This window comes from Anser cygnoides, chromosome 6 (genome assembly GCF_040182565.1).
Source record: "Anser cygnoides isolate HZ-2024a breed goose chromosome 6, Taihu_goose_T2T_genome, whole genome shotgun sequence".
NCBI classification, from domain to species: Eukaryota; Metazoa; Chordata; class Aves; order Anseriformes; family Anatidae; genus Anser; species Anser cygnoides.
The window spans coordinates 11,905,803-11,932,828 of NC_089878.1; the positions used below are offsets into that span (position 1 = coordinate 11,905,803).

Below are 27,026 nucleotides of genomic sequence, written 5' to 3' on the forward strand. Positions count from 1 at the left end.
GTGTGGCCACTCAAACCAGGTAATTCAGTCATGTTTTCCCACCTCAAACCTGGAGGGTGACTACTATTTTTTAATGTGGACTTGGCAAGAGTTCTCCTACAAAAAAAAAAAAACAACCAGGACATAACTAACCCAATGCACGTGTGATAGGCAGTTTGTGAAGTCATTTCTTTCTTTTGTTTTTGAAACATAAAGCTTGGCAGGCTGATGAAGAGGGAGTTCATCTGACTTCTTTCATCATATGCTCAGAAGTCACCACACTATAAGTAGAATCACTGGCAAGTGAGGTGCCAACACTCTTGTCACTGTAGGACTAAGAGAGATGAGCTTTTTCTGTTTGTCATTGGATTACCTACTGGGAAGTATCACATGGAGTCTCAAAGGGAATGGGACAGAGCAGTGTGTGATGCTGCAGTCAGGCTATTGCGATGCAGAGGAGGCCGTATGTGGCTACATGGGCAGCTGTAACAGGAGTTTACCAGCATCGAAGGCATTTGTTTCTCTGCCTCTGAGCACCTAATGTTGATCTCTTTCCTACGCATGTCAGCCTGAAGTTAAAAATAAACCCATCTCCTTTCTAATGTTGTCTCTTCAATTTTCAGAATCCTGGAGCATCTTGGGCCAGTTAACTAGCTTCTCACAAAATGTACGATGGAATTGTATTATTATGAGGAAGGACCTGGGAAGTATGCAAGTGAGGTAGTGGCTGGACTGAGGAAAAATAACTGAGAACTGTCATGCTGACTCTGGCAGTCCCACTCAGTCTTCTACAACAGCTACATTTGCACCTGTGCAATTTGTAACAATTTGTAAGTGAATTTAGCTTGAGTCCACATCTGTTCTGAGCTGTTAAAGCAATAGTGCAGTATCTGCTGCCAGAAATGCTGTTTTCACAAAGTTGGGGCACCCTAAATGTATTGCTCTGGATGACCTGCATTTTTGACCACACTTTCCAACTGAACAATATTCCTGATACACCCCTCATGTTAGCTCCTTGGGATGGATGCTTGCTGTCCCATTTTGGTTTATGGCAGTGGGAGAATAAAACCAGAAACCAATAGGACTTGGACAAGTTATCTCTGACTGCTATTCACGGGTTGGTGGTAGGCAGCATGTTCCTAAAAGTGTCCCTTCTGGTAACACTTTTGTTGAAAAACCTTTGATTTCTGGGTACAGCTTTTGTCTGGATTAAAAGGAGAAGCTCCACGTTCAGCATCTTGTGTGTTCTAAGCACTCCAGAAATGTTGCACTTAAATTTCACATCGAGATGAAAGGAAGTCTAATACAGTCTGGTATTTACTGAAGGCAGAAGTCGAGCTTGAAGATGTTGAAATCAGTGCTCTGACACAGATGGGAGCAGAACTGCCAGTTGTGGGGAATTCCAAAATGGAAAAACATCCATTTATCCTACTACAAGCTGACTGGATGTGCAAAGCAAACTTGAGTTATATGTTGGTTAGCTGGGCACGTGTAATTAATTGCCTGACTATGTATGCTTTTGGCCCATTACCTGGTAAATCCCATCCTAGGTTAATAAAAGTGTCATTAGCTGTATCTGACAGGGAACCAGGAGTAGGACAGATGACTGTATTTTGTTGATGACAACTGGGATGTAGATATGGTTGGCCTGGGAAAAGGTTTATAGTGCCCCTCCTGCTCTTGGAATTAATTATTACTTAAGTAAGCCCGTGACCTGAGGTAGACTTAGTTCTCTGTAATGGATCAACACTTGTTTTTTGTTTGTTTTGATTTCTTTGTTTTGTTTTGTTTTGTTTTAACATAATACTTTTTGAGTGAAACAAAGTCAAACTGAAGATACTTGACAAACACCCTGCATTGCAGAGCTTCCCTCTCATTTGCTGGATTCCAAGGGTCAATGTCTCAAAGCAGTGTATAAAGACAAGGCTGTCTCCACTGATCAGTTGATCAGTATCTATGTAGATGGCATGTGCTCTGGTCCATTCTCAGGAAAAAGAAATAAATATCCAAGATCACAAATAGTAATTGGGAAAATCTCAGCAAGGAAGAGAGGTCTGACGTGGAAAGCAGTCTATGTTAATCGGGAGAGTATGGAATCTCCACCAATAAATGTTTTTAAGGACAGATTCATGAGCCATCCATCAGAAATGAAAAAAAATCTATCTGATCTGTCTTTAGGGAAGGAAAAAAGTTATTTATCTCTAATCGTTTCCAACCCTAGTTCTTGTTTACAATAAATGCATTTTCAGTTGACTTTGGATTGAGCCCTTGTTTATATAGTTTCACCAACCCAACAGTTTGACCAGGTCATTGGTTGACTAGAAAGCAGCTTTGCCAAATGATTTGAGGGTCCTGCTGGACATGAAGTTGAACATGATCCAGTAGTGTTCTGTGGCACCAAAAGAGCCAACGACATCTTGGGCTATATTAGCAGCAGTATAGCCAGCAGGTCCAGCAAAGCGATCCTTCCTTTCAATTCAGCGCTTCTGAGATCGCTGTCCTTTCCCTCTCCTCTCATTACATTATTTTTGGTGGATTTATTTCATTTTTTAAGGCTTTTACAGAAAGAATCTGACAGTGTTCAGTTCATACCTATTAATATTTCACACAAAAATGCACTTTTAAAGCTTTCTGGGCTAACATGCATATCAGTGATTTCACCCATTTTTTTCCCAGTGCAATGTACTCTCACATTATAAATAAATACAAGTGTCTGCATTTAGGAATTTAAATTGTTAAAAAGGATTTTAAATGCTAGTGAAACAGCAGAATAAGTAATAAAAGAGGGTAGGACTACAACTTTCTGTTCTGTCATAACCCAGTTTTCAACTTCCCATAACAATAGGTCTTTATACCCTTGCAAGGTAACACTTAAACTTGTCTAGGAGACTTGTCCTCTTTAAGTGAGCATAGCAGGACACTCAGACTAGTAAGAAGTGGTTCTAATAAATTTGGACAATGTTAGTAATTCCTTTTTGAACAGTTCAAATATCTGTAATCGCTATACTATAGCAATTTTGCACCAGGTTATTTTCTTTTTAATGTGCCATTTAGCGTGTCATTGTAGACTTGATGGAGTAGTGTGTTACATCTTGGAAAAACAGTTGGTTAAAAATAACAAAATTGCTTTCTGTAATTCATATTAAATCCTTGTGACTAGAGCAGCCAGCTGGAAATGACATTCTACATGGTTTTCCACTGAAAAGGAGTAAGAATCACAGGAGCTGGTACCTTTTATACAACTTTGATTGACCTCCAGCGGTGCACCTGCCTACCCAAATATAGAGAGAAATGAGTAAGTAGCAAGTGTTGTTTCTTCACAAAACCATATCTTCTGAGCAATTGTCTCCACAGACACAACTTTAGCTCTTTCGGCTTCTCCAAGATCCATAAAGACCTTGACCTCAAAGAAGCTCTGCTATTTGTGTTTTCATTGCCAGACTTATACCGGAACAGGATTTATCATGCCTACGCTTCAGGTAGGACTCTGGTGTAGTTTCACTAGTTTCATTGACCTTTCTTGGAATGAAAAACACCTTCTGAAGCTGCTCATTTTACGTAATCTTAATATATTAATTATAACTTCAACTGTGTAAGTAGCTCAGTTAAGGTAATTATAACTTCTGGTTAACAACAAGAAGTGAAACCAACAAATTGCCTGTATTGTCTGAAAGGAAAGAGACTTGTGGTGGCTGGTAGGTGCACAGAGCATCCCAGTACTTCAGGCACAGTTCTTTCTGCTGGGAGAAATGAGTAAGTTGGGGTCTTAGCATGGAGAAAGCCAGGTCTTCCAACATTGCAGCGTAGGTACTAGAGAACAGAGGGAGAAACCAAACCATGTTCCACATACAAACCTCGGGAGGGACCCTCCTTTCTTATTTCAGCCGTGACGTACTTCCTTTCCATTTGTTTTGGGCACAGAAATGACTCTGTGGTGGCAAGCCACATGAAGGAGATTGCTCTCTGCTCTCCTTCAGGCTGGTCCGTGTGAGGGGAAGGAGCTGGTGCTCTTCACCCATGCTTAGTTCTCATGCACAGCCCCGTAACACTGATGGAGCTGGTGCCTAACTTGATGCTCAGCCTGTGATTCTTCTTTTCTTCATCAGACCCCACACCTGCAACGTTTTGTCCTTATGTAGGCATGATCAAGGCATAGCCCTTGAGCTGGAAGAGGATGGGGAAGGGACTCAGCTGAAAGCAAAGTGCTGCCTTCTTCCTTCTCCCTGCTCTCCCCAGAAATAGTGATAAAAACAGAAGAAACGTACAGGCCTGTGTGTGATAGTCCTGGAGCTGTTTGCACACGCTCTGAATCCCTGCCACAGAATCTACAGCACTGTGTAGCCCTGAAGTGGATGCCCAAGTATCTAGAGGAGGTGTTAGCCATCTGTCTTTTGGCCAGGGGTGCAGACTTGTCCCGAGTGCTCTCTGTGTAATTGTTTCACTCCTCCTTTTTAGGGTTTGCTCTGTAGCGTTCTTCCAAGCTTTAAGTCCTCAGATCTTTGCATTTTCCTGCCAAATTTCTGCTGTGGTCTTCTTGTAAATGCTTCAACAAGTCCTTCTTCCCAACCTGCTGTGTCCCTGCTGGGACAGCTGTGTTAGCTCAGAGGTGTCTCATTTCCAGACCCCTTATTTTGACTTCATACTCAGAAGTTTAAGGTCTGTAGCTTTTATGTTGCATTGGTGACCAAGAGAGATGTGATCCACACGTACAGAAGTAGGAGTCAGATCTCCGACTTCTTTGTCACAAAAAGTGTGTGTGTGTGTGTATAAGTCTATCCTTGTCCTTTTACTTAACCTGAAGAGCTTACTTTATTTCAGTGCATTTGTGGGTTCCTTGCTGCTATAATATTGATTTGCCCTCCCTGCAGCATCTTCCGATGTTCTCCTTAGCCACTGATGGGAGAGACAGTGGGGATGGGATTGAAATGACAGGCAATTATTCTTATTTCTTCACAGGTTTGTTGTGTAGTTCATGCCAACTATGTTCAAGGTGCTTTTGGGGAGAAGTGCTAATGTCCTATCTCGTAGTTCACATTAAACAATTTTAATTGCTTTCCTCTCCCTCTCTTGTAACACTTCAGAAATACAGTTGAGCTGAACTGGAGACAGGATGAAACGGATTTGTTTTCCCCAGGGGAGAATGGATCAGACTGTCTCCTCCTCCGAAATCACAACATAACAGGGTAAAGAGTCATACGAGCTGTTATTCCTGCCCAAGGTGAATTTCTGCAGTTTGGATGAAAAGGGAAGAAGTGGGTCATTATAGGAAGCCATAAAAGTGGGCAGGATGCAGTGGGCCAGGGGGTGCAGAGGGCAAGTCATGCACAGCAAATGAGCTCCTGTGTGAAACTGCATCTGTAGAAACGTTTCCCCAAGACTGTTAGTAGACTGTAGCCAAAGCAAAATAAATCCAAAGGGATTTCAGTAATAGAAATAGGTGGTGTGTCTTTGTGTTTGTTTTTTTGTGAATCTCCATGTAACACTTTACTTTTGTTTCTGTAATTACTAAGTACCCTGGCTGTTCCATAATAGTATTTGGCATCTTGTTCTCTCTGGTGATCAGTGGGGAGAATTTTGATGAGGAAAGGATGGCGATGACACTCAACAGATTAAATATTTTACTTTTTTGCCCATTTGATCCATCATGCTTGGATAGTGCTGCAAAGCCCATCTATGCGTTTGCTTGGACTCTACCATGAGTTTTGGGTGGGAACAGATGACCTCAGAGTATTTACAGCCATTGAATGCCGTAGCATGGTGGCTATACTGTGAAACTCCATAAACCTACCTTCAGTAAGACATTGTCTTTAAACAGAGCTAGTAGCATGTGGCTCAAAGCTCAGCCAAAAGAACTTTGATCCTAATACGGATTTCACAGCCAATAGTTGGTAATTTTAATGCTGTCAGCCCATGACAGTCTATTTATTTGGCACTAAAAAAAATCACTCAGTGTGGTGAGGTGAGAATAACTGAGTTAAACACAACAAAAAAAGACATTACAAGAGAATGAATATACTGGTCAACTTCACAGGTGCGCTGTCAATTCTGCCTTCAGCAACAAAAAGCTAGTTATAAGCTCTCATCGGTCCCGGGTTGGAAGGTGATTTACTGCCAGCTACTGATCTCATAGCATCTGCCTTTCTGCAGAGCAGAGACTGCAGGGTTCAGAAATCGCTGTAGCTCTTCAGGCACCATTTGACTTAAATCTGCTCTTTGCTTTATGCTTTTTATTTTATTTTGTATTTTTTTAAAGGATCATAATGTTCATTTGTGTGCAGAAGCATCTTTCTTCCTTACAGTCTCTTATTGGCTATTGGTGCAATGGAAAATATTTTTATACCTACGTTGCTTTCCATTTCTTAGTAATACAAGTGCTTCCTGTATTTTGATACCTGCATAGATAGTGGCACTGGTAATATCCAGGTGCTGATCCTGAGGATTTTTACTTCATTGATCATAGAAACATAGCTCTTTGGACGTGATCTGAAGAAGAATCCTTATTAGCACCGTTTCTATTGTTCAGAAATACTAACCTGGCTTTGGTCCCAAACTGGACTCAAAATAAACTCAAAATATATAAATATTATAATATATATATAATATAAAAATATATATTAAATTATAATATAAGTATGAAAATATATAAATATTATAAAATATAAACTCAAAATACTCCTTGGAATGCTCTGTGAATTAGGAAAGACAGCAAGTTCTGTGGCGTTTGGCAAATTCTCACTGAAATTTCTCCAGTGGAAGTAGAGACCTGATTTTGCTGGAATACAGGAAATATTAGTGTATTTGGTGTAGGTTTGGAATACAAATGATAGCAATTACATCTTAGATATGTATTCTTAAATCAAGAATGCAGATGTGCTGGAAAGTGTGAATTAGTGCTAATGGAGGAGTTCTTGTCTTTGGAAACTATTGATCATCTTTTCCTAGAGAGATTAAAAAACTCCTAACATGTTCAGAGATCATTTCTGACTTAGCTTGGGGTGCAAACTCCCTCACTAGAAGTACAGGTGGATTTGCTACATTTGAGAGACACAAAGCGCTCCCAAAGTCCATTTTTGCTATGCCCAGGACCAGGCAGAATTCTGCAGTTGCTTTTTTAAAAGAATGTTTGAGGGCCCCTTTTATGTGGCTAGGGTGCTGACTGCAGGTATGAACCCCAGGTAAAGATTCATGTTCAGCGCTTCAGTAGTTTTGGTGTGTGACCACATTGCTAATGTCTGCCTCTGAAAACTCTGTTCCTGTGAACAGAAGTGTTTTAGCTACCTCTGAGCATTAGCTGCAAGTCTTTGATATGTTTTCTTATGTTCCTGAAAAGTAGTAGATCACGGATGGATTATGTCTTTGGGCTGAACACACATGGCAAAAGCAGACTGAAAATCCCTCCTGACTTTAAAAAAAAAAAAAAAAAAAAAAAAAAAGTCACTGGAATGTGCTGTTCTAGTGCAGATTTGCCTCCTGGATGGTGAAATGGCATCCCACATTGCTGGGTACAGGTTGAGTGAGGAAATTAAATAAAGGAAACCTTTTCCTTCAGTTTGGCAGAGCCCAGGAAATAAAATACAAACTGTAATAGCCTCCAATGGTTTGAACTCTACCAGTTTTTACTACAGCTTAAGGTAGGCTTCATGGGATAGCAGCTCTTACAGAGCAGGTGAAGTGGAATGTGTATGTAATGCTTACAGGCGCTGCCTTTAGTGAGGACTTAAAGTTCTGCATGGTAATCATTTTCTGATTAAAATGAGCAACATTTAGAGTCTAAGCTCCTTCTGCCCTTTTGCTCCTTATTTCATAGTTGAACCAACTGGATAACCAAGCCAAGAGGGAAGGAAAATGGAGGAATGAAGTGCATGGTAGCTGCCTGTTCGTAAGCCATTAATTGCTAATGTGCAGTATGTCTAGCAGGGACAGGCATATCACTGTTAGAAACTGCAGAGTGAGTTAAATGAAATCTTCTGCAAATGCAGATGTGTGTACGACAAGGTAATGTGAGATTTAGGGTAAGTAAAGCTATCTCTGTCACAGAAGGAAAGATTGCTCTGAGGACGGGGAAATCCAGATCCATTCCCTTTCTTGCTGATGCTGCTTGGCACCACCATCTTCATGCTGCCACTGCACGGTGTGACACGAGGCAAAAATGCTTCTGAGCCGCCTTACTCCTCCTGTTGCAAAAGCAACAGAGGTACGTTTGCTGAGACTTTCTGGTGGTTATCCACATACATGTCTGGGCCCACTTTGACTGCATGCTGGGAACAGATTCCTGGGAGCATCATTCCCTCAGTTTCAGAGAGGAGAAAAGCCTGGAATGGGGTGCGTGGAGGGAGCCCAGCACACACCAGGGGGCTTTTGAACCTGGATGATTTGGGATCATAATTCAGACTGCCTTTGCACGGCTTAGTGACGCTCCTGATTACCAGGAGCTAGCACCTTGAGCCTCTACTTGTCTTTTATGGTTGCGTTTTCAACACAACACAATTACAGGTTGTGTAATTACACCACAGACTGGTTTTGTCTTGGGCCTTTTGGGCAGTATGGCTTTTGTTCTTTTCCTCCTGTGGTTCTGGGGTTCCTGACGTGTTACCACTTCTGTCCTCCACGGCTGGATGCAGTTTGTCCTTTGCTTGCCCATCCACGGCAGTGCAAAGTAAAATAGGGTTGTGGGGAGTGGTTGAGCTGGACGCGGGGTGACATCTGTCCAAAGTGGTTGACTAGAGGGATGTACGAGGTAATTCAGCAGCACACGGGATAACTCTGCTTTCCACAGGCGGAGTGGGCTGGGAACAACGCGGCTCTCCAAGGAGGTGCTGTGAATTTCATGGCAATAGAAATTACTTTTACCAAAGCGTAGAGATTCATGGCTGTTCATTTTGGAACTGTAAACATTAAAATCTATTTCTTTATTCCCATAAGCATTTTGTTATATTTCTAGCTTTTTAATAGAGCTGCTGATTAGATAAATGAGCTGCAGTATTGTTATCAGATTCTACAGTACACTGGCAGCAGGTGGAGCAGAAACTTTGCTGTTCTCCACCTCCTGCAAATAACCTGCAACAGTCATTTATTTCCCGTGTCCAGCTGCCATTATGTCTTCCTCCATCATTAATTGGTGAATAATCCTGCCGGTGCTTGCTCCTGTGCATTTTCTCTTCCACTGTGCCCTCCCTTAAAAGGAAAGCATGACACAGATTGAAAAAGGTGGGGCTTTGCAAGCCGAACTATATCAAAACCTTCCTCTTTGGGTAATGATTTCAGTAGGATTGCTGGGGCATGTTCTGGAGACTTTGGTAAGTGCTCCACGCTGGTACATGATTAGGCTTTGTTTTTATCTGTGCTTAGGAGTAAATACTTTTCATACGCTGAGTTTGAGGTAGCTCTACCTCTGAAGTTTGGCACTGTCCTTTCCTTTTTAGAAGCTGACACTTAAAGCCAGTTGCTAGAATTATGTTTATGTAAATAGTGGTTAGATTTATCTGAAACCTTTCTGGAAGTGGAAGTTGGTTTTGTTTTTCAGTTGCAGACAAGATTTTTAAAAGCCTATTTATTCAAGTCTCTTCATTAAAAGTTATTGTTTATGACTTCTATTTTTTTCCCCGTTAGACTCTTCCAGGATGAAGATTTCCTTGGAATATGCTCCTCTAAGTGCTATGGAAATCATATACTTAGTCTTACAGTTTAGAGGATTATTCTTGTTTTTATCTGATGTTTAGTATTCTCAAAAACTTGATAGTTTAAAAAGCTTATGTTTTAATGCAATGGTCTGTGCTCTAAACAATGGCTTCCTATATATTTAATTGTTTTGAAATCTGATCAAAAATGAATTGCATTTGCCTGTTACATAGACTGCAGCTGTCACATCTATTAAAGTGTGTACAACTGCTATTATTTCTAACACTTGTGGAGTTAATGAGTTTCTCTCCCAAATATCTGCTAAGCACTGTGGTATCAAAAACTTGAAATTGAAATTGTGGTATCAAAACTTGAATTGAAATATAAGTCTAAGATTTTCAGTGTTCCTTTGCACTCTTGCTAACTTTTTTCAATTTGTTTGCAGGCTATTCAGTCTTATCAATTATTTAAAAATGCAGGGAGACAAACTTTGAATTTCTTTAGCGTTTTGAATGAATAACTTAATGCCCTTGTTTCCATTTAATCTTTTCTCTGTACAGTTATATCCATGGCCACTTTTCTGGTGTTAACTTACTAAACAAATCAACAGGTAAAGTAAAACTCAGCCAATAAATGTTGCATAAACCCAGACCAACACATATTTCTTCTTGCACAACTTTTATCTCAAATCATGCCTTTTATAAACATTTTTCTACATCAAAAATCAATGATGTGAAATGGTGAGAATTGTATACTGGGTTACTTGGAACTTGTCTCCCAGTGCAATTGTCAGACATTCAGTTAAATGAGCGATGTGGTGGAGAATGCTTGCTTTTGTTTTAAGCAATCTAGTGAATTTTAGGGACAATACCCTCCCAGTCATCACATTCTTGGTCGATACCAGAATTAGTTAGAATGCTCTTTGCAACCTCCTAGTGCTCTGTAGCACACCTCTGTAGCCTGGACCTGAGGTTCACCCTAACGAGGGGCTGATCCTGCCAGGAGTTTGCAAGTGGGTGCACATTCACTGTGCCCCACACAAACCCACTGTGGGGAGGATTTAGAAACTGGCACCCCCAGCAGCTGGCACCAGGTGCAGGGGCCGTGGCCCCCTCCAGTCTCACTCAGTAGCAGGCATGCGGTTCAGAACAGAGATATTTTAGAAAGAGTTGATTAGGAAGACAGCACAGACTGCAGTGGTCAGCCAAGCCAGCCTGGTAACCAGCCCTGTTTTGCATGCAACCAGCTCCTTTTATACCCTTTTCTGCCCATTTCTCCCTTGTTCCTCCCCAGTTGCCTTCCCCTCACCAGCTGGCACAGTTCTGCTGACCCTTCCCACCCAAATTCCCAAACCTCAGCTTTGCATCCTTAGCAGTTGCAAAATCCCAGTTTGCCTGCAGTTTCTTGGTACCTCACCAGTTAGAGTGCCTGGAGAGATTTCTTTCTTGTCATCGTCTCCAAGTGTTTTTTGTCAGGTCCGTGTGTCTGTATATTTTGTGTCTGGCTTGTCCCTTTTCCCTCCGTTTCCCAATTGGCATGGTCCCTGAGCAGATAACCTCGCTGGAGGAAACCCTCTCACCTGCCCTCATCATTTGCAGTACTGCAGATTCATGTGTGCCATGCAAGCTAGCTCACCATTGACTTGGGAGGCCTGAGATGAGTTTTTTTAACTGGTTGTCCTGCTACTTGTGTTTTGGGGGGGGTATATGCATAGTCTTCCTTTCTTCTTTTTCTGCAAGGAGCCATGCATTTGAAACAGGGCGCACTCTTTATGGAACAGCAATGCAGGCTCTGCTTGAAATGCTGTGCTCTTGGCCATTCTTTGAGAGATTGGCATTGCTCTTCCCCTTGTAACACCCAGATGGTGAACACTGGCTTTTTTGGTGAATTCTGTCACTCCATAGGTGCTGCTTCTAAACAGTCACATTGAAAACTGTGTCTCAGCTGAATACAGGCACCTTTTTAAGCATCCTGCTTTCACACGACACTAGATCAGTGTGGCATAAATGAAGTTTAAACAACTTCAAAAGCTGAAGCCGTACTCTTAACACGGGGAAAAAGAAGAGAGACTGTGATCCCAGCTAGGTCAAGGAGTTCAGATGGAGTTGCTGTGGCCTCCCGTACACAGTAATAACGCTGAAGGAGTCAGTTGTGCTCCCCTTCAGCAGGAAATGGTTTTCAGAGTATTTTTATATACTAACTATGATGTATAAATAGACGTGTTTCTGTGAAAACTTACCTTTTTTCTTGCTTTGGGAGATGCTCTATTTACGACTACAGCTTCCAGCTGCTTTTGCCTGTCCTACTTTGTCGAACACCGTGAGTAAATAATTTCTCACTTGTTAGTTTTCGGTCCTCAGAAATAATATATTCTCACTCAGGACTGCTTCATTAGAGCTGGAGAATGAGCGTTCCTGTGTCTGGGAGGCTGCTGTTCTCCATGTGGTGCCAATGGCACCTGGGAGGCAAGCCCAGTATACACAGTGAGAAGAAAAGGCAGGAGAGAAATTAGTATTGAAACAAGTGGAATTTGAGCTCACTGCCATAGCTGGCTGCCAACCTTCCTTTTTGGCAGATCTTTTTCAATATTTTGTTGCAAATAATGTATAGGGAATTGAAGCACTTGCTGTTAGCATAAAAATAAATTTGTTCTGTGCTTTGGGACATGGTGCAAATGAAGTGATCCTCCTTCAAAGACAGTGAAGTCAGTACAGGTGTCTGCTCTAGAGGGTGACTGACATGTGTTTGACTCCAGGGCTGGCTTGTTAACTTTCAGATGCAATAAACTTTAATTTGACCTACTCTTCAGGTTGCATCATTGCTAAAGGAGTGGATGGAGACACGAGGGACCTGAGTTCAGGTGCTGCAGTGCTGCATCTGCTCTTCTGGTGTGCTTCTAGACCAACTTCTTTTTACACTGCAGTCAGTATTCTGTGGTTGAATTGTGTCTTAATAATATCCCATTTAGTTTGTAAACACGCTGAACTAGGAGCTGCTCATTGTATCGAAACAGTAGCCCAAATCCTCAGCATGCCCATCAGAGATGGGAAGACAAAGAGAGCTAAGATACTGCAGTGAATTGAGTGGTGTGCGGGGCAGCACATACACTCCTTTCTCAAAGCATGTTGACTTGGAGTTCTTTCTGAAGTAGGGAAAGAAGGGGGAAAGTCTTTTTGTGGAATGAAATAGGAGAAAAGATCTTCTCTGAATGGTAGTTTCACATTTGAGGAGTCGATTCACTTTTAAAATCTCTCTGCTGGATTTAAATAAGTCTTCCTTCGCCTTCCCAGGGCGCTGAGTGTCCTTGTTGATTTTACCTGTTGAAAGCAGTGACCATTGTAGTGAGCCTTTCCACCTCTGCCATGCTCTTTCAGGTTTCTACAGGCACCATGCGACACCGAAGAAATGGCAATTTTGAGAGTTCCAGACTTCTCTGTTCCAGCATGTCTCGCAGCATAGACGTGTCATACAATGACAGTGTAAGTATCAGGTACATCCTTGATAGGCTTGGGTACTGTCTTGGGAGTGGGACACAGTGGTTGCGAAATAGGTCATGTCAGGAGAAATTTGACTGATTTGTCAGTTTTCCTTTCATGGAGTTTTCACAGCCAAGTGAACCTTCAGGCAGTAATGGTGCTTTGCTGACTTGGTGAAAGTCTAAAGGTGTATGTATTCCTTTTGATCTGTATAAATTTTTATTGTTTGTTGTTAGTCATTTCTGGTTTAAAATCCTTTTTCACATTTTGGTTTGAGACAAATCCTCTGCCTCTATAGAGAGGAACTTCCACCTCTTCATTTGATGGCAAAGGCAGACAACAGATAATTACATTAAAATCCCTTTCAAGCCTCAGTCATTTGCTGATCACAGTCTGGCAGTGTTCTTGCTTCTGCTAGGCTTGAAAGTGCTGTAATGATTAGCTCTTATGTCTTTAGCCTGTAAAAACCACAAAAATGAAAAAAAAAAAAAGTGGAGGGAACCACTTGCTAATTATGTTCTTTTCCATTTCTTTTGTTTTGGATATTACACTCATTTTAAAGAATGCTTTTCCACTTGGAAGAACTTTCCTTAACTGCTGTTTAACTATGAATTCTGTCAAACTGGTAAACTAAGCTATAACTGTATTCATAGAATCATGGAATATTCCTTTGCTTTTGGTCCCAAGCAAAATCTTGGATTGCAAATCCAAGCTGTGCTTTAAAAACAAACAAAAAAAAACCAACCTCAAGCCTTTGTCTGTAAGTGAGAAACTTTTTTTTTTTTTTCCTTTTGTCTTCCTGGCCTGCAAAGGCAGATTAGGAAAGAATTTGTAGCTCAAAAGTTTGAAAGCTTCCCCTGAACTTCTGGAGTTTAAAGGTTAATGTGACAGGTACTGGTTAAACAAGCTGGAGAGACTTTGTGTTGCACTGAGCTCACGTAAAGCATGACTTCAGTTCAGGTCTCCTACTGGCGTCTCTCTGTGTTGAATTGAAATAGCCCCTACCCAAGAGGACATTAATGTCTATTTTTCAGAAAAACAGCGTTGGTTACAGTGATTTAAGCACTATCTTGACCAGAGTTAACCACTGTTTATAACGTATGTTCAGTTTTAAGTGCTTCAAGTTGTTTGGAAAGGTGGCAATGCATGCAAATAGAAATGCTCCCTAACCTATAGCTGACTGTATTGTGCTATTGGATACAAGCAAGATGTTTTCTTTGGGGGTCTTTTGGATTAGAACTTCTGAAATTCGGGTAGGCTCTCTAGCAACTCTTAGGGTATCAAATCTGCTTTGCTGTTCAGGATTTCTTATGAGAGGAAGCCCCACTTTTTACCTCTTTAATGTATGGGTTTTTTTGTTTGTTTTTTGGAATGCCCATTTGTGATTTTTTGTAGTCTTTTGTGTCATGTCAATTTAGCTTAGTGCTTTTTATGTTCTCCCAGCCATCCATGTTGAGAAAGGAGACTTGAAAAGTGCACTAGTTTCACTTTGTGCTTGAGCTGACTATGCTGTTACTGAGGTCTGTGCTGTTTCATGAGCTATTGGAAGTAATATTTTCTTTCCCCCTCAAGGATTTGGTCAACTTCATTCAAGAAAACTTCAAGAAGAGAGAATGTGTCTTTTTTACAAAGGACACCAAGTCAGAGTAAGTAGATATTTTTCTCTTGTTTTGCAGACATCAGGGCGGCTGGGAGCTGAGGGTGTTTTCTTCCTGCTAGGCCGCATGGCAGTGGCTGGTCAAGGAGCAGACTTGGCTAGTTTTTTGTAAAGAGTCTGAATCTAGCAGTGCAACCTCACATCAGTCTTGCTTGTACAACTATATTCATTGTCAGTGTTTGATCTGTTAGCATATATCTGAGATACTGTTCAGCTGTGGTCAAAAGAGCTGGAATCTGATGGTAGGATAGACACCCAAGGGTGCTTCTCCCAGCTCTAGGACAGTGCTCTACAAACGTTTTTGATCATACACTCCTATCAGTTAAAAAAAAAAAATAATTGAGCACCACCTATATATATGTCTTCACAAATTTACTACTGTACCAGTTATGAACATTATAAGATTCGTATTCATAGATTCATGTTTATAGAATAGTTCAGTTGGAAGGGACCTACAAAGACCATCAGGCCCAGCTGGCTGACCACTCCAGGGCTAACCCAAAGCTAACGCATGTTACTGAGGGCAGTGTCCAAATGCCTCTTGAACACTGACAGCCCCGGGGCAGTACCCACCTCGCTAGGAAGCCTGTTCCAGTGTTTGACCACTACTGGGCCATATCCCTATTATCTTCCCAGGATGTATGTCCCTGCCTCCATTTTGGTTTTGTGTTTTAATTTGACTGAGAGGTTCTGACTCAGTCATACTGGTCTCCTGCGTCCCTTACCCAATTTCTTGCATGTTGGAATTGAGAGTTCTCTTGTCCTAAGAAAAATATCTTTAAATATATCCCAGCTCTTCATGCCTGAGGGCAGTTTCCCAGGGCTTCCCATCCACTGATCTCTTAGCTGAAAGTTTGCCTTCCTAAGGTTTAGGGTCCTGATTATTCTTTTTGCCCAGCCTATATCCCTCAAGATCATAAATCCTACTAGGGCACAGTCACTGCAGCCCATGTTACCTCCAGTCCTGACTGCTCCAGGAGGGTCCTCTGCATTGGTGAGCAGCAGGTCCAGTAATGCATCTCCTTTGGTTAGGCTTTCTATCACCTGGACTAGGATGTTACCCTCAACACACTCCAGGAGTCTCCTAGACTGCTTGCTGTACCATGTTTCCAGCAGATGTTAGGCTGGCTGAAGTCACCTAGCAGGACCAGGGCCTGCCAGTGTGATGCTTCCTGTAGCTGAAGGAAGAACAATTCATCAACATTCTCCTGTTGATCAGGCAGTCTGTAGTAAACACCTACCACAAGGTTTCCTTCATTGGCTTGACTTCTAATTCATTTCTGTTTTTCAATAACAGCTCCATGCAGTCAATATTTTCTTTTCCAGAGAGGGCAAGTCCACTGCCTCTCCCTCCTTGCCCATCTCCTCTGAGGAGTTTATATCTATTCATCACTGCACTCCAGTTGTGAGAGTCATCATGTTTCTGTGATAGCAATTATCTCATAGTTTTCCAGCTGCCTGATGGCTTCAAACATGAATCAATAAGTCTGCCCAGCTTGTTGGTAAAGATGGTCTTGCCCCACTTACTCAAGTGGATCTCATCTCCCAACAATCCTGGCCTCTTGAAGGAGGTACTGTGATCATCGAATCTGAAACCTTGACTGTGGTACTAGCCACGTAGCTGGGTATTGACTTGTTTCAACTCATCTGTGCCTACCTGGACCCTACCTCTGACTGGGAGGACTAAGGAGAATGTTAACTGTGCTCCCAAACCTTTTTTCATTGCTCTGAGAGACGTGTAGTCCACCTTGATGGTTCTGAGTTGCCTTGTTGCCGTATCATTGGTTGCTATATGGAAGAGTAGAAGCTGATAACCATTCTCTCTTGATGTGAAAATGTATTAGCCCTGCTCAGTCAGGCCCTGGGTTTACATGGAAAATGATTACATTCAAGAAGGCCTCTTCATACCTGGTTAAGAGCACAAAAATGAAAATAAACTATTTGTATCCTTTAGGTTTGCATCTGATGAGGTCACATCTGTTGTTCTCTGATGCTAAATTCTGCTTCATTTCTGTGCTTTGTTAGGAGTTTCAAATTAAGCTGCTAGTGATCTAACTAGGATTGTGGTGATGACAGAGGTCATATAGGTAAGACCTATCCTAAGATGTCATCTCACGTGCCAGCATGGACTGATTCCTGAGATGTATTCCACTTTGTTTCCTGGCACAAGTAAGAACAGAAGCAGATTGTAGGAGGAGGAAGTGTGATTATTCTTCACCGTGAGGGCGGTGAGGCCCTGTCCCAGGCTGTCCCGAGGAGCTGTGGGTGCCCCATCCCTGGCAGTGCCCAAGGCCAGGCTGGATGGGGCCTGCTCTGCTAGAGTGGGGCCCTGCCCGCGGCAGGTGGCTGGATCTAGGTGGTCTTTAAGGCGTCTTCCAACCCAAACCATTCTTTGATTAGGTGTTGGTCTCAGATAATCATGGCTCATTTTACATGCTAATTTGTCATGTAGCAAATTGGTTGAGTCCCATGCACGACTGGTGCCACAACTCCTCCTGCTCCCTGGTTTGTTTTATTTGTACAACCCTGCTCCCAGACTTTTCATTTGGGACTGCTACTGTAGTTACACTGTGTTTCACAAGCTCCAGGTTTGTTGCAGAACAATACTTCTTGGAAATGTCCTGGTAGAGGAGGAGTTTTGAAGGTGGTGTAAATTGTGAAAATTTTCTGTCTCTTGTTAATAAAAATAGTTACTGAAAGCACTCAGGGCTTACTTTTCTGTACTCAGAACAATAACTGGGGTTTGGTGCCTGTTCACTCTTCTTTTAGGGGCAACTTGTGTAAGTGTGGATACCCTGAAAATCAACATATAGAGGGCACTCAGATTAATAACAATGAAAAATGGAATTATAAGAAGCACACTAAGGAACTTCCCACTGATGCCTTTGGGGACATTCACTTTGAAAACATGGGAAAAAGAGGCAAGGTAAGTGATAATATTAAAGGTATGTGTTAGGCCCCTGTTGGGTGCACCATATTAGGAGTCCTGAATCCGATGCCAGCAAAAGCTTCTAAAAGCAGAGAAGGTGAAGCTGGAGTATATTTTATTTTCATGGAAATGGAAAGAGTTAGGCTACAGAGGAGACAACATATCAAGCTATGATAACTATAATAAAGAATAATTTCTTCTGTGTTAATAGTTTTTATAGGCAGGTGATGTGGGTGGGGTTAAAAGAGGTTATCTTTTTCCAAGTGTGGCAAAAAAATGAAGGTGATGCTCATTTACTTTGTTTTTTTTCTTCTCTTCATGTACCTAGTTTTATTGTAATTTGCATATTAATACAATTCTGAAAGCCTGGAGTTTGGAGGAAATAATTTCAACTAGACCTGTGATGTCTGTCACTGGGAATCTATACCCCAAGTGTATCAATGTCCATTCGCAGTAGCATTTTGTGGTCCTCATCTATACTGAAATGTGATGGTGTTGAAGAACAACTCAGCACCTTTTTACCTATCTACAGTAGTGAACCCAACATGCTAAGTTCCAATGCCTGAACAATCAGGTTGCTAATAAAGATACGTTGTTCCTGACTGTCTGACTTTAACACCAAGGCGAGATTGTTTTCTTGATTGTTTTCCTCCTCCTTTCCAGTGTGGACTAACCTATGCTTTAGAAAGAAAATGGTGTGAGGATGTACACCAGTGTAACTCTTGGGACAGGAGCATGTGTAGCATGCTTTGCCTTTGAAGGTGCAACAGGATCCATGAGATAACCATAGGGCTTTAACATCTGTAAGGATGTAAGACCTTTCTTCTGAGGACTGGTGCTCTTCAGTACAGAAGTTGCACATGCCTGCTTGATACTCCACAAAATCATTATTGATGCTTTATAATGGCTTTAAAATTGTGTGCAATGTCATTCAGCACCTGCCAACAGAGCTTGCTGGTCACTCATGTATATTGCCTTCCTCCCTAACTGTTCTATGTGCACAGTCTGTGGAGTTACAGCTTTTCTTTACATACATTCCTATCTTATGCCCTGTACTGGACACTCTGAAAGGTGCTTTGGGATGTTGGAATGAGGCCTTTTGTGCTGCACGTAGAATAATAGAGTAACTTTGTTCAGAACTCTTTCTGACTTTTTCTAGTAAAAACTCCTGCTCAAAGCACACCCAGTTGTGTAGCAGGTCTCAGGCCCCTGCCCAGTTGAAGTCTGAGTATTCCCTGGGGTGGAGAACCTACAGTGAAGGTAAATTCATAGGAAATGTAAGATATCAGTGGAACTTCAGAGGCTTTATTGTTTTTCCCCCTCCTCCCCTCTCCCTTTTCCTCCTCACCTTGCAGCCCCTCCCTTCAAATCCAAGGTAATCAAAGACTGTTTTCAGTGAGTGAAAAGATGTTTTATTCTGTGTCACACTTCCTAGGACACATGAGTGTTTTGGCAGAAATGTTAGGCTTGAACAGATCGATAAAACCTCTGCGTTTAGCAAGTCCTACTTGAGCTCAGTTACTTCTGCAGTTTTGCTCAGAACCTGCAGCATCCAAGAACCTTGTTGTTTCTGTATGTAATGTTCTGGTAGCCTCCAATCTGAAAAGTGCTGCACTCGAATACCTTTCTGAATTCAGCTCTTGAGAAACTTCATTGCCTGTGTTTGAGGAGTGGCTGAGTGTGAGCGGGAATAGTTGGAGTGCACTAGTTGGGTGTACCAGGCAGATGGCACTGTTGCATCTTGGAGAAAGCAAGTGGCTAACCCGAGGCATTCACCTGACTGAGTATAGCCTCAGCAAGGACTCTAGAGGTGGGAAGTGCCAGATGAATAGTTGGTGGTGCATGGAATAAAGCTGAGGTGTGTTTACGATTACACATTGTGATGAGATACGAGAGAACAAGATGAACTGCGTGGGCAGGTCAGCTTTAGTACCTGTTGTGTTTTTTTTTTGTCATTGCTTTATATAAATGAAAACAAGTTATTCAGCCGGAAACCTTTATCTGCTGATGAAACAAAGCTGTATTCATAAAGACATAAAGGATTTTGTGTTATTAGTACAGAGCCTTGTACAGGAGAAATTTCTTCTAACTATAGAGCTAACAAGGTTTGCATTGGAGATGGTTTAGCAGCTCTGTGGAGCGGTTGTTTCTGGCAGCTTCCCCTCTCCTGCAGAACACCCAATTCTCCATGCATTTGATTTTCCTTAGAGTAGATGCTGTGAGATTCCATTAGCTCTCGTGTAGCACCTTGAGCCTTCTAGGCTTTCTCTGTGATGTGCGTTTCTGAGCCAGATGCAATAACTAGCCCTGGGAACCCTTCCTAGAACTAATTAGTATGTTCTTCAGTTTAAGTTAACTGCCTCTCAATATTTTATTTTTGATTTTTTTTATTTTTTATTTTTTTAGCAGAGAAAACAATCAAAAAAAGCCCCAGAGCTTTTATGTAAAAGGAAAGATGGTAGGTCTATCTGAGGACAGATTATCTATCTTATGTTCTTTATAGCATCATCATTGAGTGTTCAAGATTTATTACAAATTTGATAAAGTTTTCATGATGTGTTATATATATATATGTTATGATAGGAACACCATATATATGGAGTCTAGAATTTCTAGTTTGTCAAATTAAGACTTTCACAGTGTACTCAAAATACAATTCTAATTATTATTGTTCACTTACAAGAATACTACCATTAATCCATAAACAAAGCTATACATAGCTTTGTTAAAGTTAAAATCTTTATATTGCAAACTTCCTATGGTTCATCCTGTTGAATCCCATGATCAATGCTCTTGCCTTCAGCTAGTAGCACTGCTATCACATCTATAATCAGCTGAGGACAAATAGATTCTGAGAATCTGCACTCTCAGTTCAGTACAAAGACTGTGGACTTTTAGTAGTAGTGGCAAAAATCATATTTCGTGGACTACACAGTTCATCTTCTGCCCAGTTAAAGTTGTATGTGGCAGAAGGTGGTAGTGCAGTTTCAGCACTGCAACTCTGTTTGAGTTGCAAACTCCTGACAGGTTGAAGTTTTGGGACTGAACCCAGAAAAGGTGGAGCTGGAGATTGTAAGGCTTGCAGTCACGTTCCTTACTGTGCTGCGGGTCTGAAATTACCACTCAATGTTCCGCTTTAAGACTGTGCCTTATCTCTAGACCTGGTCACTGAGCTGTCAAGAGACAAAAGTACCTTGGAAGTCCTAGCAATGGTGCCTGCTTGTAGTGGGAATATAAAGATACTTTAGAGGAAGAAATGAATACTTAAGCTCCAATTCTTCATCACTTCAGCCTCTGTCTGCCAGCTACTGGAATGAGAGTGTAGACTAGAGAAGAAGATAAAATTCCTGGTCTGTTCCCAGCTAACACTATTTATCTCTTGTTATTTGTTTCTCTTATATTTTTCTCTCCAAAGTACATCCGTTTGTCGTGTGACACAGACTCTGAAACACTCTATGATCTCATGACACAGCATTGGCACCTGAAAACCCCTAACCTTGTCATCTCTGTCACTGGAGGTGCAAAGAACTTTGCACTCAAGCCCCGGATGCGCAAGATATTCAGCAGGCTGATCTACATTGCCCAGTCCAAAGGTAAAGACCTGCAAATGGGTCTATGTTATTTTATTACAGTGTCGGGGAGGAAGCACCTCAAAGGGTCAGAAGGGAAGCAGTGCATTCAGTTTGTTTCTGCTTGGCTGATGCACTTGGGACAAATGTTGCCTAACAGTTTGTAAGTAACAGGGTTGAGAACTAGCCATCAGGATGCCTGTGATAATGTAAATTGTGTACCGTATCTTTTGTGTTTAACTGAAGAATAAATGTTTCCTTTAAGGTAAGGTCTTGAGAGGGAGTTGGGTTGTGGTATTTTAAAGGGTGGGTGTTATGAGAGTGGGTATTCCACTGCATTTTCCCAGGTTATCCCCCCTGTGTTATCCCCAGGAGCCTGGATTTTCACAGGAGGCACACATTACGGGCTGATGAAGTACATCGGGGAAGTGGTCAGAGACAACACCATCAGTCGGAGCTCGGAGGAGAATGTGGTGGCTATCGGCATAGCCGCCTGGGGCATGATTTCCAACCGAGAAAGCCTGATTCGCAGTGGTGATAACGACGTAAGAAACTTGTTCAGTCAGTGGGGAAATGAAGACAAGGCTCTGCTGTAAATTGTACAGATTGTCTCTAACCAAGTGGTGCTTTCAGCAAGAACGATATCTAGGCTGATGCTATCGGACATGTAGTGACTGACTTGAGTCAGTCAAGAGCTCTTCTGCTCGTATGTTCTGGTAAAGCAGAGCTTGCCAGACTTTTTTTTTCCAGTGCAGTTTTTGTGTAGAAACACATCTGTCTGCTTAGCCTGACTTTGTGTGTCCTGAACAATTCAGTCTGGGGCCAGCTTTTCCTCAGCATACGTAGCAGTGAGATGCACTACCACATGCTCTTCCCAGAGCAGGAGGGAACTCAAGTGTTTAAGGTGGTCACACGTCAGGCCTGGTGGGGGAAGAAGCGAGGGATTTCAGCTGTACGCATAGCATACCTGTGTGGATGTTCAGCTGCTCTAATTTCACATATGGCAGAGGGTTAGGGAATAACCTCTTCCACAGTTACTCTAGCTGCTGTGAAATCCTTACACGGCAGTAGTCCACAGTGGGGATTCCCATGTACTAAGATACATTGTGCCAGCTGTTGCTGTTAGGGTACTGTCATCCCATCAGTCAGACACACTGGCATAACTCCCCTTATCTTGTGTCTGCCAGCTGTTACAAAGCTTGTCTAAAATCTATCCAGTTAGGTAAGGAAAAACAGTTTTAATTAGCTGAGGGCTCTGAGGAGATTTGAGGCTTGGACTAGATGATCTCAAGAGGTTCCTTCCAACCTCAATATTTGTACAGTTCTCTGAGGTGCTGAAAGTAAGTTTTGGGGTGTTGAAAGTAAGTTTTCCACAGTTTTAATGTTTCTGGTGGCTGAAGGAAGCATACTTTCCTTCTGCATTGCTTAATAGGATTTCTGAAAGGACTAAACTGTCACAAACGGTTTCATTCTGTTCCATTAGCTGAGGTACAGTTCTGAGAGGATTGTCTCAAATCAGGCTGCTCTTGTAAAGAAAAACTTTCTCTGCAAATATTTATACTGTGCTCTTTCATGGGGTTTATCCACTGTGTGTGGGGCTGTCAGTGAGCAGTGTCTTGAATCAGGAAATTCAGACTCCTAAATAATGAGGAATTGTTGGTGGCTAAGGGTTTGGCTGTCACTGTCTTGTCCTCGAAGGCTTGTGCATGCATCTCTGTTAAACACTGTGCTTGTGATTCTAGGGGTACTACTTGGCCCATTACATAATGGACGATCTCAAGAGAGACCCCCTCTATTGCCTGGATAATAATCACACCCATCTCTTACTGGTTGACAACGGCACCCATGGGCACCCAACGATAGAGGCAAAAGTACGAACTCAGTTAGAAAAATACATTTCGGAGCGGGTTATCCCAGGTAGGTGTGGACGTCAGGTTGCAGACCTCCTTCTCCTTAGACCTTGCATGCTTTGGAGCTCATTGACAATGTTTTTTCCAGGAACAGAAGAGTAGTAGTAGCGTCCCTTGAATGCTAGGCTGGAAGGGCTGTGTTGTCTGCATTACGTGAATGCTCTTTCAGGAATAACCAGGCTTCTTCAGTGCAATCTCCTCTCATCTTCCTTTCTGCATGTGACAATAGTCCTTTGACGGACACAGCAAATAATGTTTCTGCTGAGCTATCTGTGGGAGGCTGACCTTTGGCTTCTGCATATATCCCACCTGGCACTGAATTCCAGGCAGCTGAAGCACAGGTACACAGGAGCTGAAATTAGGCTTTTCCAAAAATATTCATTTGTGAGGGTGATTGATCCATCTGTAACCTGCTCATTTATCTTTTGGCTCCTTTGCCAAGAAGAGAAAAAAACAAAGGCCTTGACAGGAAGTTCTTAATTAAACATTTTTGTGTGTGTGTATATATATACACACACATATATATATATATTTAACTGTGTACCTCAGCTAGAAGCATACTTGCTATTAGTCATGATGAAGCATCCAGAATTATTATGAAACTTGGTATATCTCTTAAACACTAGCTGCTGGAGTCATGGGAGTCTTAGCTATCCTTTACAATTGAAACTGTGAAGAGTCAGCGGTTCTGAACCTTCAGCTTTTGATAAGGACCTTGTATCTAGACTCAAAATAGTCAAAGCAGTAGGTAAATAGAATAAAATCAAATGTTTGGGGGACATTGGAGCTAATAAAAATTATGATTGTTAGGAGGAAGAAAGTATCTATTGGAGAAGGCTGTCTGATGCCAGCCTAGTCAGACTGCTAGTCAAAATGGAGCTTTCGTGTTTGTTTTTTTTTTTTTTTTTTTAAAAAAAAAAGTAAAGTTGTAGATAAATTTAGCAAAATCAACAGTAAACTAGTATCAAAATGAGCAGCTTGGAAACTCTATCATTACACTGAGAAGAAATGGATTGATCAAATTGCAGTAATGGGTTGAAACTTTTTCCTTTTTTCTTTTGGCATGTTCCACAGAATCGAATTACGGTGGAAAGATTCCAATTGTATGTTTTGCCCAAGGTGGAGGGAAAGAGACTTTGAAAGTAAGTTTATTTCTTTCATTTCTTTCTTTCACTTTTTGACATTAGGGGTACTGATCTAATATTTAAGAGAGATTAGATATTACTCCATGAGCAACATGATAAAGTATCCCGTCCAATTATTCACTAAAGAATGCTTACTTGCAAGAATGTTGGCTTGCAGTTGTTTTTAAGCATACGAAGTGTGTTTCAGTTGACATTTTCTATGCAAAGTTTCTACCACAGGCTGACATTCTGAAAAATTTTTGGCTGGAACAGTTCAGTTCTCTTTGTTCTTCTATAACAAGTTCATTTGATCAGCAATCAGAGTAGTCATTGTCAGCCATGTAGCTCTTGATCCTCTTTGTACGAGGTTGTCTAATTTTTTGGTTTGGCAAAATTCAGCTTGCACTTGCTTTGTGGAGATTAGTGCTTTCATCTAATATGCAAGGAAGGTGAGTTTGTGTTGGAGATTCTCCAGTTCAGAGCTTGCTTGAGCTGACTTGATATCTGCTCCTGAGAACTGTGGGCCACACATAGTTTAAATATAGACAGCTGAACAAGGCAGGAAGGCTCTGCTGATTCTGATCCCATAGAAGGGGAGGGATTAGGCATCATCTTCAAATAGAAGACAGGCAGGAAGAGGATGAACAGAATGGAGAATGGAGCCAGCCAAAAGAAGTTTCTTGAAACAGGATGTCTAAGTCACACTGGAAGAGGGGAAGAAGAGATGACTTCTAGATCTGACTGAGTGTTAAATAACAGGATTGGTACTTCCCACTGCACCCTTGCAGGAATGAACATGAGTGACCCGAGTGAGGAGTATGAGACCGAAAGACCAAAGGAACATGGGGCTAGGGTAAGAGTGAAAAGATGTGAAATCAGGATGTGTGGAAAGGAAACAAATAGCAAGTGAGGACGAGATGGTTTTGACTAGCAGCAAATAGAAGAGCTGACATAGCCTGGGTTGAAGAACCTTGAGAAAGAGCTGAGAAAAGGTCTGGGTTTTGCAAGAAGGTAGGGTACAATGGAAAGAGTATGTTAGTTTTTGTGGCAGTAAAATTGAAGCAGAGGTGATATTTATAATTGCCTAATTTGAAGACCTGATCTTGATACTACCTGTTCTGACTAGAATTGTAGTTTTAATGTTGAGGCTAATTAAACTAATTTGCTGTCAGGATGACAGAGAATGTGTTTTTAACAATTCTAAGCACAGTGTCTGTTATCTCTTTTTTGCTAACATTAATCAATTAATCTAAAGCACTCTGTGAAATTTCATGTCATTACCCCAGCCTCTCTGTGTGTTTTCTGGTGTTTTGGTTTCATGCACGTGATTAATTCTAGCTTTGCCCACAAGTAGACTGTAGATGAATACAGATGCACAGTTCAATGTACTAATATGAAGTTCTAAGATGAGGTAAAAGCATCCATTTAGGTTTTAGAGTGAAGCTTTGCTGAAAGTGGTATCTTCTTTTAGTTCCACATTGCCAGCTTTTAAGACAGGATTTTGTCATCACTGAAGGAGTTGTTTCTACACAGCATGCAGTATAGCTACTTGAGAAGCCTTATGATTACATGCATGGAGAGACAACAAACCCAATATTGAGAAATGATACATAACACAGACTTACCAGCTATCTAATCAGTATGAATAAAAGCCTTGTTAAATCAAATGCATAATTCCTGAAAAGAGCTTCCTCTGAAAAGTTACTGGATAATAGTTCAGTTAAGGGTTATTTATCAATGTTACTAGTACACTGAGACATCTGTGTCTGCCTTCTTGATCATTTATCTCTTGATAAATGATCTTGATCATTTATTAAGCCTATCTTCACAAGGAATAGACTGATCAGCCCAAGGTGACACAGTAGGTTCCATGGTGTGGGTGTCTGTCCTTGCCATGCCTTACTCCTGGTGGTGTTGGCCAGAAAAACTCCCTATTACTCATCTTCTGTGCCTGTTTGATGACAGGAATCTGCTTTAGCAGAGGAGTGGTAAAACTGTTTCAAGCTTCTGTTTTAAACTCCCTGTGATATAAAACATGCACTTTAGTTGGACCCTTCTTAAGAAAACCACTTTGATCTAGCTGGCAAGAAAAAATGACTTGCTTTTGTCATGAACCCGTTGTCCAATTGAAATGAGTAAGTAACATGCTCATAGTTTTGACAGTTCCAGAATGATTTTTTGCTTTGTGAAACTGTCTCTGAGTCTCTTCTGATAGCTAATAGATGCTCTGTGGTCGATCATAACTTCCATTTGCTCCGTTTGTACAGTTTTCTGGCAGGAAGCTTGTATTATGGTGGTGTTCTCAGTGGCAATGATGCAAATGAAATAGATATCTCTTGTCATGGTCTTTATAACAGGAGGGCTAGCAGTCCTTCCATCGTTACTTCAGCACATTTCAGCACATCATCTCTCCTTCTTTGGCTCCCTAGTCTATCCATGTGGCCATCAAGAGTAAAATTCCCTGCGTTGTCGTGGAAGGCTCTGGACGGATCGCTGATGTTATAGCTAGCTTGATGGAGGCAGAAGGCACTTTGGCTTCTTCATGTGTCAAGGAGAGCTTGCTCAGGTATATGCCTCGCACCATTTCAAGGCTCTCAGAAGAGGAGACTGAAAGCTGGATCAAATGGGTAAGTGTATACTATTGTAGAGAGGCTGAACATGGCAGAAGGGTAGAAAGTAAATGGGAGGTCAGGAGCAGCTAGTCTGGGGAAAGACAGCTTGTGTTTGGGTGTAGTTCTGGGTACAGGATTGCTAAAGCCAGGTT

The 27,026-nt window shown here is 41.6% G+C and overlaps 1 protein-coding gene across 21 annotated transcripts in view; it reads left to right on the forward strand.

Annotated features, from left to right (window-relative positions):
* TRPM8 (transient receptor potential cation channel subfamily M member 8) overlaps positions 1 to 27,026 on the forward strand; it is a 143,749-nt gene that overhangs the window by 82,889 nt on the left and 33,834 nt on the right. For 17 of the 21 annotated variants that reach the window (XR_010832409.1, XR_010832410.1, XR_010832407.1 and 14 more), the window contains 8 exons: positions 12,972 to 13,076; positions 14,646 to 14,719; positions 17,500 to 17,656; positions 21,075 to 21,252; positions 21,601 to 21,773; positions 22,971 to 23,145; positions 24,213 to 24,280; positions 26,692 to 26,889. Coding sequence is in view for 17 of the 21 variants with exons in the window: in XM_048058374.2 (XP_047914331.2) it covers positions 12,972 to 13,076; positions 14,646 to 14,719; positions 17,500 to 17,656; positions 21,075 to 21,252; positions 21,601 to 21,773; positions 22,971 to 23,145; positions 24,213 to 24,280; positions 26,692 to 26,889 (1,128 nt within the window). In the remaining 4 variants the exon portion in view is untranslated. Of the gene's footprint in view, positions 1 to 3,076; positions 3,275 to 3,331; positions 3,459 to 12,971; positions 13,077 to 14,645; positions 14,720 to 17,499; positions 17,657 to 21,074; positions 21,253 to 21,600; positions 21,774 to 22,970; positions 23,146 to 23,201; positions 23,480 to 24,212; positions 24,281 to 26,691; positions 26,890 to 27,026 lie in introns of those variants that run through there. The other 4 variants (XM_048058375.2, XM_048058373.2, XM_048058388.2 and 1 more) reach the window with 4 other exon arrangements.